The 14,669-nt window shown below is 37.0% G+C and overlaps 1 protein-coding gene across 1 annotated transcript; it reads left to right on the top strand.

Moving 5' to 3' along the window:
• The first annotated feature begins 554 nt into the window (after nt 1–554).
• LOC150110301 (uncharacterized) lies at nt 555–12,452 on the top strand. Its single transcript, XM_090398848.1, has 2 exons — nt 555–932; nt 11,220–12,452. Exons 1-2 carry the CDS (start codon nt 674–676, stop codon nt 11,771–11,773), a joined length of 813 nt encoding a protein of 270 aa, XP_090254974.1. The 5' UTR covers nt 555–673; the 3' UTR covers nt 11,774–12,452.
• The last annotated feature ends 2,217 nt before the right edge of the window (nt 12,453–14,669 follow it).

Here is a 14,669-nt window from a genome sequence, read left to right as displayed (position 1 = left end):
AGAAGGAGCACAGAGAAGTTTTTTTTTTTTTAATGTTTAATGTACTAGTTACTTGTTTTCTAGTATTGTTTGTTCCTGAGCAGCATCGCTAATGGATGGTTATGCAGTGGGAGTTGGTGAATGGTCAGGTAACGTTGCCACTATCTGTACAGAACGTACCCTTCCTGTCACCTTTCTTTGTTTCGACTCGTCCTCCGCACCTCTATCTGTAGCCCTGTCTGTTGCCACCTGGCCAAACAGCCCGTATCGCTATCCCACTGATAACAAAAGAAGAATGCCTTGCCTGAAGAATCGCTAATACCTGTACCAGCGACCACGAACGATGGAAAAACTTTCCGCCCTGTTTCCCGGAAGTAGCGTGGTGGCCACTTTTCCGGCTTCGCTGTTAACTGCTACAAACACAGCCTCAACGACTTTGAACTACACCCTTCAAATCCGACAACTTCCCTTGTATTGTTGCTCCACGTGTCACGCTCCTGCACACCTCTCTCTCTCTCTCTCTCTCTCTCTCACTTGTTTATCTAGTCACCTGACCCTATACCGACACTCAGGTAGGTAGTGGCGACGGCGGTTTCGCTTAGGTTAAAACCGCGCATGTGCAGAGCGAGCTTTACTGCCCAACTATCGCACACGCACGGTGGGTCCTTAATCTGGCGGTACTGAGAGTGTCGTCATGGAAGGCAGCAGTCCGTCTAATGACAGGAATGGAGATCACGGTAAGTTCGTTGCCTCGTCGTCAAACCTTAGCAGTGAAGCGGAGACATCGTCTGTAGAGCAAAGTTCCCCCAAAGAAGACCGTGGGACCGGAAACTCCGATTTCGAGACAACACACAAAGAGCAAAGCGGGGAGAATAGAGACAGTGTAGAGGGCAACAAAATGCACGAAACCTGTGGTGTTAAGGAAGTCCCCGACACAGAAGGATTTAGAAAAGGTAAGAGTTTGTTATTGTGTTGTCAATTTGTGTAGTGCGAAAGGTCTGTGTTCCTGTCATCCCCAGCGGGACTTGTGGTCCAAACCAGATGCGCGCGATGGTTACTTCCTAAATAACTTTTGTGTAACGAAAACTTAGGTGATATTATGTTGGTGTCTTTATCCAAAGAAGCCCCGTACCCATTAAAGTGGAGGTTATAGGCAAAAAATGCAAAATAAATTCTTCTCTCGCTTCTGATGTATCGTTTCACTCCAGCCAGATGCTACAATCCCGTAGTGCAAGTCAGTGGACTTCTTATTCTCTTGACGGTCCTATAGCAAGTCTTCCGTACACTTAACTGGAGGTTCTAAATATGAATATCCAATTAGTGTTATGCTAATCTTCTTCTTTCCCTATCTCCTTACTTCGTCAAGGAAGAATGAATCAATCACATCCAGAGAAAAACTGTTTTCTCCTAAGGAATAAACTGAGCACACTCCCTTGGATTCCACTTTGCATCCAGTACATGGGAATTAACAGAAGAGAAGCTTAAAGTAGGAGAGAGTCTGCGTGTACATAATAGTTTCAGAAAAGTGGTTTTCGTACTGAGTTTTATGGAACTCTGGGGATACGCTATGATTATCCGCTAATGGAGGACATATTTGAAAAGCCATTTTGGAAATTTTGTATTCGATGCTAATTTTACTTTGGTTAGCAGATTAAAAAAAAAATAAAATAAAAACAAGTCAGTTCAGCCTCGTAACCTTGTTTCCTAAAGCAATATTTTGTTTTATTCGTACAACGATGACGTGGTGGATTTGTGCGACTTGTTTTGCTAGACGTATAAAAGAACTCTAAACAGCACTGAATGCCTTTAAGGTCTTCGCGTAATTCAAGTGTATGTATTATTTCGTCCAGTTAGTCCACAAGTAAGTACCTTGACGACAAGTGGTTGTTTGTCTTCCAACATTTTTGAATTACCAAGAACGTTTATGGATCGATAGTTGAGTGAGTTGTCAACCATCGATCCACAGGCTCTTCCGCTATAATTTTCAAAGCCTTTTTTTTTTCAGTAAATTTTTCAATAACCACAAATAGAGAGGACGGCGGTGTGCGTGAAAGATTTATCCATTAATGCGAAGAGTGCTCAAAGTCAATAAAGACACTTAGAAACAAACTGGAAAGTTAATAAATATTCCTGATAATTATTTAAATCTCATATGGTTAAATAGAAGATTTTAAACTTTATTCGCAGACGAAATCATTATAATAATCAACTAATCACGAGGAGGTACATTAGTAAAGATCTCATTACTGTATTAAGATTCAGTTTCACTAAATGCCTCGTTCATGTTGTCATTCCTGAATTTGATTTTAGGTGCCTGACATTAACAGTATTCCAGTAAACCTTGATGGAAAATAAAGCAAATTGCGTTTACTCGGAATGAACTGGATGAATCTGAGGTTCGCAATTTGCCACTCCCATACCGAAATACTTATCGAATACTTATGGAAGTGTTCTGTCCTTTAAGTGATGCTTTAACTGCATAAGTCCATGATTTCAATGAAGAGTTGCTCTCAAATATTAGAGAAATAAAATACTGCTACATTATTAGCCTACTCATCTTTAATTGAAAAGCCTCTGTAAAATTCTTCGCATCCTAGACGGGATTCGAACCCCCCCCCCCCTCACCAAACTGCAAATGTCTTAATGTCATTTCGACTGCGTTTTTCAAGTAAGGATCCCCTCCCAAAGATTTCAGCTACAAGTTAATAAAACTATAGTGGATTTTATTAGTCAAAAAAGATTAGGTTTTCTTAGCATAATCAGTACATTTTTCCTTTCCCAGAAATCATAAACAGGAGTCTTTAGCATATTATTAGAAATCCTGGAATTAAAATTCAATCGACTTTGCCCCCCCCCCCCCATCCTCATGACCGTGACCTCTGCTTTAGGAAATTCACTCTAGAGTTGAATGACGTCAGCGAATTAGTGTTTCCTCTAATCTCCACGTGACTAACTCTGACCATTATGCAACTTTTTTTTTTTTTTTTTTTTTTGGCATCGATCCCAACTTATTTTTACTGAATTATTACCCACCACTGTTTGAAGTGTGTATGTGTGGGTGTGGGGGGGGGGGAGGAGCAACAAACAGGATACCATGGTGTAATGAGCTCGAACACGAAAGCCTTAATACTACACTTCTGGATCTGCGTCACATTGTCCACAATTGATTTTACGATGATGAGATGATTTTTTTTTTTTTTAACCGAGAGATAAATCACACATTCAGATGATACAGTCCCAACTATTAGGGAAATGGAAAATGAAACCGGGAAAGTTAATTATATCCAGGTGCATTTTATGAATATTAAAGATAGAAACTAGTCGTTTATTAACACCGAATTTTAGCTGAACGACTCTCAATTAAAGGGTGTTGTACTAATGGTCAATATCCCGATATCCTTAAGATTATTAGTATTAACTTGCTAATGATACTGAACTGATTTTTTTTACAAATTAAATTTAATTATTTAAAACTGTAAAAAGCCTTTCACTTACATATATTTTATATATCGGAGATTGTATAGTTTGGGTAAATTAAAATTAGCAAATATTGGCATTTATTGCGAGCGAGATACATAAACCACAACTGTAACAAATGTTATATGGTGTCAAGGGTGATATTTCCTGTGTAATTATCCCAGTTTCCTGTCCCAATTGCACTGCACCTCATTTAATAGTACTCTGTATCAAGTATACCTGTTGATGTATATAATGTAAATATAACTATATTTAAATTATTTAAATAAATATTTAAAAGAGGAAACTGATATTCTTTTCAAGATACGTTACGCCATCTTATCTTTTACCGAAAGATTGACGGATATCGGTTTGCGAAAGCCAAATATTAGGTTTAAATATTTTGAAGGATTATAATAAAACGCGGAGTTTTTTCCGAAAGAAGTTCGAGTTTGGCATCCCGCAAATCACTCAAATAACCGACATCATGCACTGGCCTCACAGCCCGAGTTGTGTCGCTGGTAATCCTAAACGATTTGAAACATTTCAGTTTTATGACAACTGCTTAAACTACTTCTGGAGAAACAAGATAAAAAAATGAGGAGAACTCTATAAGAAAACACTCAAATTGAAAATATATGACAAATGAATTTTGTGTGTTTCTTTACTAGCCTTGAACAGTTGACTGCAGGCTACTCTGATACCCTTATATGAGCGGATTGTCTATCCGAATTGAAGTCTCTGTAACCATTCATCAGCCCACTCGGTACCAAACGTGTCACAGTGAAAGACGTGATCGGACCACAGACCTGAAGGACGCTCTCGTAAAATATTGGGAGTGATAAGAACTCCGTCTTCGAATACAGAAGTGATGCTTGGGCGTAGGTTTGGTGACGCTCCCAAGAGCAGGCTTGTTCGATGGTATGGACAAATAAAGGAATTTTCGAATAAAAATACAACGTATCAGAACGTTCTCTCTAGAACATTATACTTAGAATGAAGATAAATAAGAATAAATGTCTGTTTTTAGTTGACAGTGCTCATTGTGTCTCGTGCATTCGAGAAGTAAACATGTCAAAAAACAAGTAAACAAGAACGTGCTGTCCTCGGATTTCTGTGGTCACGAGGCGTCACATCCTTTGACAGTTACAGAAGAATGATAGTGTAGTCTAGTGAAAGGATTATGAATCAAAGAGAAGTGTGGGAAAAAATGAAAACATTCAAATATGAAACTGAAGCCTATTCGAAGAGAACTGCTGTTAAAAGTTATACTTTTGTATCATAACAAAAGTGCTTTATTGAAACGTTTTAAAGTGCTTAATTTTAAAACTAAGGGTGGTGGTGTGGCGGTGATTCTCAATCTGTCTTCATAATCACTATTCCATAATCTGGAAATAATCTTTAACGTTCTCCTTTACATTCCTTCCACTGTATCAGCACCACGAGTGCAAAGGAGAGTGTTAAGAGGATTTTGGGATTATGGAATAGTGATCATAATCATAAATTTGCTTCATAAAGCAAACAGGAGAAAGACGGATGATATGATTGAGACTTGCAAACTTCTGAAAGAGTCATACAGGATTTCAGTAGATGGAATTTTTTATTTTATGGAGAGTGGGGAGAGGGCATCCATGAAAGTTAAGAATAAATGCTGTCAAGGAGAGATGCGATTTAAATTTTTCTCTCAGAGGGTGGTGCCCAAATGGAATGGATTGCCATTGAATGTTAGGTGTGCAAGCAGTGTGAATGAATTCACGAATAGGTATGACAGTTGGTGAGGAGAGTATAGTATTATATTAATATAATAATTATAATAATAATTATTATTATTGCCTTCGGTATTTAACACAAAAGATATGTTGCCTTTACTTTTTTCAATTTATCCGTGTACAACGTTTATTACAGTTTTTTTTTTTTTTTTAACTTCAGGCATAACAGTGTATATGCATGCTTGCTTGCGTTTGTGTGTGTGTGTGTGTGTGTGTAGAGGGAAGGGGGAAATGCAAACGATTAACTTCTTTCTGTCACTTATCCACAAGATTGTTTTGCCCAACAGTAATTTAGATAACTGTTCACTCTGCCCATCCCCCCCCCCCCCTCTATCACGCACACAGATAATGTATATCATTGCTTACCACGTATGTCTTCACGCGATCTCTGTTCGTGATGTTTACGGAGTTGCGACAAAGTGTCGCCGGGTCTAATGACATCTTAAGAACAGGTGTGACTAACATTTGTATCGCAACACGCCTACTCAAACCTTGAAACAACAGATTACATCTCCCATCGCGTAACTGTGAAAAAAAAAAATAAATAAATAAATAAATAAACTCCAAATTCCTTTCCTTGCTAATCGTCCAGAATAAATTAGAAAGGCAGTCAGTTACAATGACGCATACTCTAGTAGCAGATAAAGTCTTAAGCCGAAGACGTAGCTCCGTTATTCTGCCGTTAACTTATAACAGGTATGAGTTATGTCTGTACGAGACCCCTAGTGTAACCAGTTTGTATAGTAATTACAAGCTTGGACTCGGGGAGAATGCTAACAAGCCCAGCTCATCAGTAATTCAATTATTGTCCCCTCCAAGTACGTTTAGTTCGGTCGTTCGTTCCCGCGTTTGTTGCTCCGATTTGCACCTCCCAAAATAAAAGGAAGCCATCGTACTTCGAGGTTGTTACGTACATAATATCCGCTTCCCTTTAGGAAGACAAAACGTAATTAGGAGGTCACACGCTCCCTTTAGAGATATTCCCAGATCGCATCTGACGTAATCACTATTAGTTTAATAGAACCAGAAAATGTTGGTGTATATTAGTTGTTTTGAAATGTTGTTTTCGCAAGTTACTTGAGATCCGTGTAATGTTGTTCAGCAATTTAAGTAAGGTAGCTTAGTCTGGGCTCGCAGAATCGCTCTGGATTTGGATTAAACGGCTTGATAAAATGTAATCCTGGAAAAAATCCCACTTTTTATCTGGATTTTATGATCTTGAACACAATGATTGACGGACTTCAATTTTGATTTAATTGGTCAGTTTAAATTAGTCAAGTCCGAAATGCACTTCTGTATATCTTCTCTTGATCATTTTCTAGTTTTGTTTAACCAAGTGTTGCACACATGCAACTGCTCATGCGCAGTTAAGTAATAAAAATAAACAATGGTTTTTTAAGGGAGGGGGGGGGTAGGCTGCATCCGTGACTGCATGTTAACATATAAAGTATATAAAGATGTATTTAATTATAACATTTATATTACATGCATTCAAATTTAACTTTTTGATTTAACATGAAATCAAATAAGAGATCACTCTTAAAACATATTTTGGTAATTTAATTTATAAAGAAATGTGATAGGCGACATTAGGTAATATCAGGTTTTTTAAATTGAACCGTTGTGTTGCGTATGACTTTCTCTCTCTCTCTCTATGTATAACAGAATATGTGACATAATTTATGGGAAACCTTTAAATAGATTTTAAAATAAGGAGTAGACACGAGTCTTTGTGTTTGAAAGCAGAGAGAGAGAGAGAAAGGAATATGGAAATATTCCTTTGCCACCCAACTGATAGCGCTAATCACCGCCTAATCACAGCGCAAAAATAAAGGGAAAGGTGGTTGCATACAGCAATTATTGACCTTCGAGTTCGGCGAGGCATTAATTAGGAGTAAAAAGGTTCACGCTTGCTCAAGATTTATATCGTTTTCTGCGGAAAGGGAAACCTTATTAAACTATGTGCACATCATTACCTGTACGTCATTTTTACTGATTGAAAAGAGTTTTCGTATTCTCCAAGGATGGAAAAAAAATCACCAAAAATGTTTTCAGCACTTGTCAAAGTGCAGATGATGTGTTGTAGCACGTGAACGGTTGACTTCCATCCCTTCCAGAGAGTTTGAATAGGAAAGTGATCTGAAAATTAAACGCAGTAAAGATATATTTCAAAGTCACTTGTGGATACTAATAGCATGTCTCTTGAGGAGAGGGAGGGAGGGAGGGAGGCAGAGTCGATGAGCTATGGCTTCGTTGTTTGGAGCTCGCTTCGTCAGGCGTGTATCCAACGAACAATTGTGCCTTGTACGGCAATGGCGAAACACCTGCAACTGGGTACTCAACCTTTAGCCCGCTAAATTACCTGCTATGACATGTGGAATTCTTCATACTCTCGTATCTTCTTAAGTGAATGAGCGAGAAAAAGAGGAAAATCAGCTAAAAAAAAAAAAAAAAGTCGGTTAGGAGAAGGAATAGTACAAAATCATTAAAAATGAAGAAAAAATGAAAGTTTAAGTTTAAGCTAAATAGTTTGAAAAAGAAAGATACTTTTAACAATAAAGAAGCATAAAATAATTCAAATAAAGAAATAAATTAGTTATTCCACATCGTAATATTTTACTATAGTCATGGACGAATTTTAAATCATGTTATTCGTCTGAAGAGATGTATCCGACTGTATATCTACTGATAAAAAATAAAAAAGAAGAAGAAGAAAGAAAGAAAAAAGATTCAGTATATGTGTCAGTTTCCCAGACTTTTTTGTGTAGTGTGAGATTCCTTATTTCCCCCTTAAACAAAACTTCCGACTGTGCTTTTTCATCCGTACTATTTTTTTTTTTTTTTAACATACGAACAACTAAGTCAATTTTATTGTTTACTTGAATGCTCAGCAGAGAAATCGCAGTCCGATTCTTTTTTTTTTTTTTTTTCTTTCTTCTGTCTTGTTGGTGTTCTCGCAACCGTGGGAAAACTAGCTATCAGCTGAAGACAGGATTTCCCTCAATCTGTCCTGTCACGTGTTTCTATGAGTGTCACCTAAGTAGGATGTGCATTTTGCAAGAACAGTGTCGCAACTAGAACCTCAAGGACCTTGCGGCAAGTATTCGATCTAACTCTTCCTTCCCATCCTAAAATGCCTGATTTTTTTTTTTTTTTCTAACAGAATTTTAAACAAATCTTTGTACAATTATTGTTGTAAGCTATTCTGTTCTAATACATCACCGGAGCAGCTTGAATGCGTACAACTTTAAATGACAAAAGTGAATTAGCTTTATAAAGTCCTTGTTACGATAATATTTGCAAGATAAAACTTAAACTTTTTTTTTTTTTTTACTTTTTCTCTCACTGTCCGGTCACCTTGGTCCTTGGGAAAATTGTTCCTCCTCCTATTAGTTACGCTTCTATGCACGAGACCAACTATAGAAACAGCGTACCCTGTCAGGCTCTTTTATTACATTTCTGAGAAATCTGCTCTTTGCAACGTCATCGCAGTATATGTACAATTGGGCATTCGAAGTGTCTGGAGTCATTTGAAAAGTTGACGCGTTGTTCTTTTGTTTTACTCGTTAAAAATGATGCAAATAAAAACCGCAGCTGGAAACATTAATAGCACGCATCATAGAAATTAGTGACAGAGAGAGAGAGAGAGAGAGAGAGAGAGAGAGTAGCAGTCGTGTTTTATTAAGATTGTATTTTCTTCATTATGCAGGGAAAAAAAAAAAACATTCCTTAGACTAGTCACGTGTCACTTTTTTTAGGTCTAAATGCATCTAGTGATTATTAGAAAAGACGTAACAACAGTAGAAGTGATACATCAAATATATCGCCTACATGACTGTGGCGTTTTAGATATTTATTAAATAATAGATCTTTCGACTCTCATATCGCACCAACAGTTGAAGCTGTTTGAGAGATTCTGATGTCACGTCCATCTGGAACAATCTAAATACGTTTTTCATAAAGTTTATGGGGAAGACTTAAATATTATTATTATTATTATTTTAAATTTGGAGGTGGTATATGTATTCGTAGGTGTGAATGATCCAAATCATAGCAAACACGTTATTTATTTTATTCCTGGGTAGAACCTGATGTCATAGACAGATGGAAGTACTATGTACTATCGTCGTAAGCAAATAGTTTTATTACATAGGGAGATATATCCCTTCCAATGAAGTGGGCGGAAATATTTGAAAACTTTTTTCATTATTTTTAACAGTTTTAAATGAAAATAAAGTTGAGAATTTAAAATAGAATCCTGAAGTTTACAAATAGGCAAGCCATCTCCGTTTTATTTCTTCTTTGATTACAGAAAATGTAACTCGGATTTCTTTTCTGAAAATAAGTGTCTGATATCATACTCCATCAAATAGTTTTGAAGTTGATTTGTGTATGTGCAACTAGAGAAATTTAGCAGAACTCCAAAACTACTTGATAGTATTATGCCGCATGTGGCCTGCGATCTAGCTTTACGGAGCTCTTCGTAGTGGAAATGGAGGAATGTGTTCAAAGGCCGTATGTTGCCCGCTTCTGCCTATCCCTTAGAGCAGCGCTTCCCAAATTGTGGACCGCGGTCACCTTGGGGGCCGTAGGTTTTGTTGAGGGGGAGAGGGACGTGAAATAATGAAAACAAATTTAAAATGTTTTGAGACTAAGTAGATTTTTTTTATCTTTAAAGAAATGTATTTATTATTTCTTTTTTGTTATTTTTTTATATTTTAATGGAAATAAATCACACATTGGTGCGGGTTCATAAATTTTGCTTCCTGCGTATTTCAGCGCTTGATGAATATTAGTAAATATATGTAAATATAAATATAAATATATTAGTAAATATAGCAGGGTTTTTTTTTCCCGGAAACTCGAGTTTTTCATCCCGCATACAGACAAGTTGGCTCTTCAGAACACACGCAACTTACAGACACAGAATACTAGTTGTGGTGGAGGTGAGCGGTAGATGGCGTTGATGGAGATGATTCGTAGTAGAGGTTCGGTGTAATGGTTGAGACAGTTGTATCAGTTGAGACAGTTGTAGGGTGTCCTCCCGCGATGAGTCTTCGGACTCCGTGGAGGTATCAGGAATAATAATAATAATAATAATATGCTTATTCATATAAGTTTCATTTCAAAGCAGAAATCTAAGAATTGCAGTTTCGAATATTTCACTTGATATTGACTTTTTGTGTAGCAGTATTGAAACACATCTATCACATTAAATTGTTATTAAACTTCTTTTATGTTTTTAATTCTTGTTTTATTACTAATCGTTTTACGTTGCATGTGCTTGTACTGCAAATGTACAATAACAATATATTTATCTATATAAAAATATGAGATCATTGCCAGTCAACTGTGTATGTAAGATGCTAAAAATATAATGTTTGCATTTGATTTTTGCAATATTCGCTGTGTATGTTTTGTATTGAATATAAATACAATAAATATTATAATAATATATGTCTATATTACGTTTTTTTTTTCGAGGGGGGGGGCCGTGAAATATTTTAATTTTTCCAAAGGGGGCCCTGACATCCAGAAGTTTGGGAAGCACTGTCTTAGAGCAGTGGTTCTTAACCTGGGCGGTAGCTGACTGCCTCTTCAGCATTCACAGCTCCCCAGGGGGGGGGGGGGGGCTGTGAATGCTGAAGAGGCAGTTAGCGTTATAATACTACTAATATAATAAAAGCAAAAAATTCCGTAAAGGCTTAGAGTGTAGTGTACTTTGTTTCTCAAAGCGAATGGCGAGATCCTCATCGATGTCAAAAGTGTTTACTTTGCTTCCTTACATTGGATTTTACACTAACATTAAGAATGGAAGCGTTTTCTTAACTAATCATTCTTTCTCTCTCTCTCTCTCTCTCTCTCTCTCTCTCTCTCTCTCTCTCTCTCTCTTTTTCCCCCCGTTCTCTTCCTTTTTTTTTTGTTCAAAGTTTGTTGTTTATGCAAGAATTTGTTATTAACCAATACTCTAAGCATGCAATACTAAAATACATTTATTTATTTATTTTATTTTAGGCAAATCAAAAGATGGTGAGACTGTCGCTCTACCCAAGTCATATGTGGTCAAATACCTTGGCAGACGAGATGCAAGAGGACTGTGGGGTATTAAGCACACTCGCAAGCCCGTAGATGAAATGGTAACGGAAGCACGAGCGTTGAAACCAGGGAGTCACTTGCCGCTGCTGCGGCTGGAGGTGGCGAAGGAAGGCGTCACGGTGACCGAAATGCCCCAAAATAACAACAAGAATTTCGAACCCGGATTGTACCCCATCGAATCCATCTCGTACGGAGTTCAGGATCTCGTCTACTCCCGCGTGTTTGCCATGATCGTGGTGCGGGACACCCTCAACGCCTTCGAGACTCATCCTTTTGTGTGTCACGGATTCGTGTGCGACAGTCGTCAAAACGCCCGCTCTCTGACCTTGTCGCTGGCCGCAGCTTTCCACGAGTTTAGCAAGTCAGTGATAGGAAAGAGGGGAATGCCCGCCACCAAGAAATTCGCCATCGATCTTCGGACAAAAGACGAAATTCAAGCTGAGATCGACGTTCCGTGCGACTCCGAAGCGTGAACCGGTATTTAGTAGCGGGTTCGATACCGAAGGGAGGGAAAAAAAAAAAGAAAGAATCTGAATCGATTTGACTTAAGTGAAATATGTGCTCCGAGGTGCATTTTGAGTTGACAACCCTTTGATGAGGTGTCGGATGCTGTACAGTTTGTAGTGTTGGGATGTGTCGAAAGCCGCTCACTACTGCGAGACATAAGGACTGAATGCGGACTCTTATGTTAAAAGGTCTCAAAAGTCTTCTTGTTGGCATCTATTCAGGATGAAGGAAACGCATCTCTCTCTCTTTCATTATCGATCATCATGCCCGATTTGTAAATGCCTTGAAATATAACTCGTCCGGACTCGAGATATTAATTTTGTAATATTTAAGTGTAAACGACACTGGAATGTTGTCTTATTTCTGAACAGTTGCATAAATAATGTGCGAAATGCCGGTTTTCTTTCCGGTTGTCATGGCAACTGGAGGAAATGAGAAAATTGTGAATTGCTTTTGCTGACTTATTTGTACAAAGTGGAAATGTTCAATCCACAATCATGCTATCGTTGTATGTATCCCATCTTATCCCAGAGCATATCCCACATTTGTTCCAATGGCTTTCACTGTTACTTTATATACAGAAGTTTAGTTATGAAGAGAATAATCTGTCATTGCAAATTGAAAATAAAATATTTCGTTGATGAAGTTCCTTCTTTATTTTCCGATTAAAAATAATACAACTTCATGCACCTGATAGGCAACTAATAGTTCTGGATTTCTCCCAGTTCGGCAACATAATTACCACTCTATGCATCAAAGCAAGTTTTGGACGCAAGAGGGCACCAACTCCTCAAATCCAATTTATTTTTAATATCACACGAAAGATGCATATTTTAGATGTCCAACATTTATTTCAGTGCGCGCGATATTTTCCATTATAATGTACAACTCAATAAAACAGGAGTGGAATATCTACAGGTGATCTTCAATGTGACTTTTTTCTTCTCCCCACCCCATAATCTAAACAAACACGAATTGGGATGTGGTTTAAAGAACTGAAGATTTTTTTTTTTAAATTTGCAAACACAAAAATATTAATGAAGTTAGCAATGCACTTATTAAATGTTAAAATCATTGAAAAAGATTTTTTAAAAAAATTAAATCAATAAACTATACTTCAGATTTTATTTTTAATATTGAATATACTTTTTCTCATCTATACATGTATGTCAGAAAAAAAAATAGACTGTTGTCCTAATGGGGAGGGTGTTTCTCTCGGGGGGGGGGGGAATGAAGAAAAAAATAAAGATAAGCTTTTCCAGTCTTGATTTACCAAGTTCACCTGAGTGTTTGGAGTCAACTACAGCAATCAGTGCAGAACTGTAAAATGACAAAGAATTCTGATATCCATTGATCACACCGGAAAACGATTTAAAGCAGCTGCCATAAAATGATTATCCGATAAAACAGACTAGGGCAGAATAATGCTGTAGAATCTGTTGAAGTGTGACAGTATAAAACTGCAATTAGGGTTAGCAGGGAAAAAAAAAAAAAATACCGGAACGCAACATACCGTGACCTTCTCGTCGAAATGAATATTTACAAGTGTATTTGGAATAATATTGCTGCGATAGTTCTTGTTCTCATAACCTTAAACGAGTGCCACAGTGGGACATTCGTTCATTCCATGCACTTCATGTGCACACTGCTGGACTTGTGTGTTCGTCATGGACCCACAGTCTAGAAAATTGACTGCTACCAGCTGCTGTAATACTTTCTTCTGTAGAGGCTTTCTACATTCCACGGGAGTTTAGTCAACTTATCCTGGAATCCTGTCTTCCTTTTAATACCATCCAACTATTTAAACAATATATTATTTATTATTGATCAATCAATAAATAAATATTGATCAAAAATGAAGAATTGTGTATAATGCTATTTTGTAGGTTGTTTTTGCATACTATAAAGTCACCTATATCTTGAAGGTTGTTTTATTGCCTTTTAAGGTGTCTAAATATGCGGTGTGCAAGGTGAGTTGTTTATCGAAATCATGTCTCAACAGTGACTCGACACGTTTTCTATATTCGTAGTTCTAGCACGCACGTTGAACACGTCACAGGTTTAACGATGTATGGCTTGACCACTCAGCCGCTTCTGTATTCATTAGTGTTTGATAAGCTGTTGTGTGTTAGAAAAGAACAATGTTCTGCAGTTTTTGTTCTTCGTTTACGAGTTTCTTATTTTTAATGCAAAAAAAAAGTTATTTATTATTAAAACGGGTTTATCATAACAATTGTCTCTAGTTATTGCTATCTAACGGAGAAAAAGATATGTCGTTTAAGTGAGATGTAAGGTTTGTCTTTTCCCTGCTATGGAGTGAATGGTTTATTACATAAGAGTACATGCTTGCATTTTTCCCCCCTCCACAATGTGCTTTCCATCTGCCTGTGAAACAATGGAATTGTCTGGTGTAGGAACGTAATAACCAATTTCAGCAACAATCATCTTTTTCATTCAACTCTAACATTTGAACAGCATGACAGAACAAGCAGTTTCCAAGGAAACCATTACCAGAGGAATTTTTTTTTTTTTTTTTTTTTTTTTTTTTTTTTTGTAGCAACACATACGTAGTCGACAACTCGTAAACAGGTGATTACAGATTATTATTATTATTATTTTTTTCAACACAGTATTTTGAATATCCGTTTGTTATCACGAACATGCCTCATAAAAATGTTTTTTTTTTATGCTCTATAAAATGAATATCTGACTACTTCAATATATGTTTTTTTGTGTGTGTTTTAAAAGCTGGATCTGTGATTATTATCGAAGTTAAGTTCAAAGGAAACGAAGACATTAAATAAAAGAATACCATTCTGTAAAGAATATCATGTTCTTGGTTAAATGAAGAGTAGTGATGGT

This window comes from Typopeltis vanoorti, chromosome 1 (assembly GCF_054136105.1).
Source record: "Typopeltis vanoorti isolate ZY-2024b chromosome 1, IOZ_Tvanoo_1.0, whole genome shotgun sequence".
Lineage (NCBI taxonomy): Eukaryota > Metazoa > Arthropoda > Arachnida > Uropygi > Thelyphonidae > Typopeltis > Typopeltis vanoorti.
This window is presented reverse-complemented; position numbering and strand designations above follow the sequence as displayed.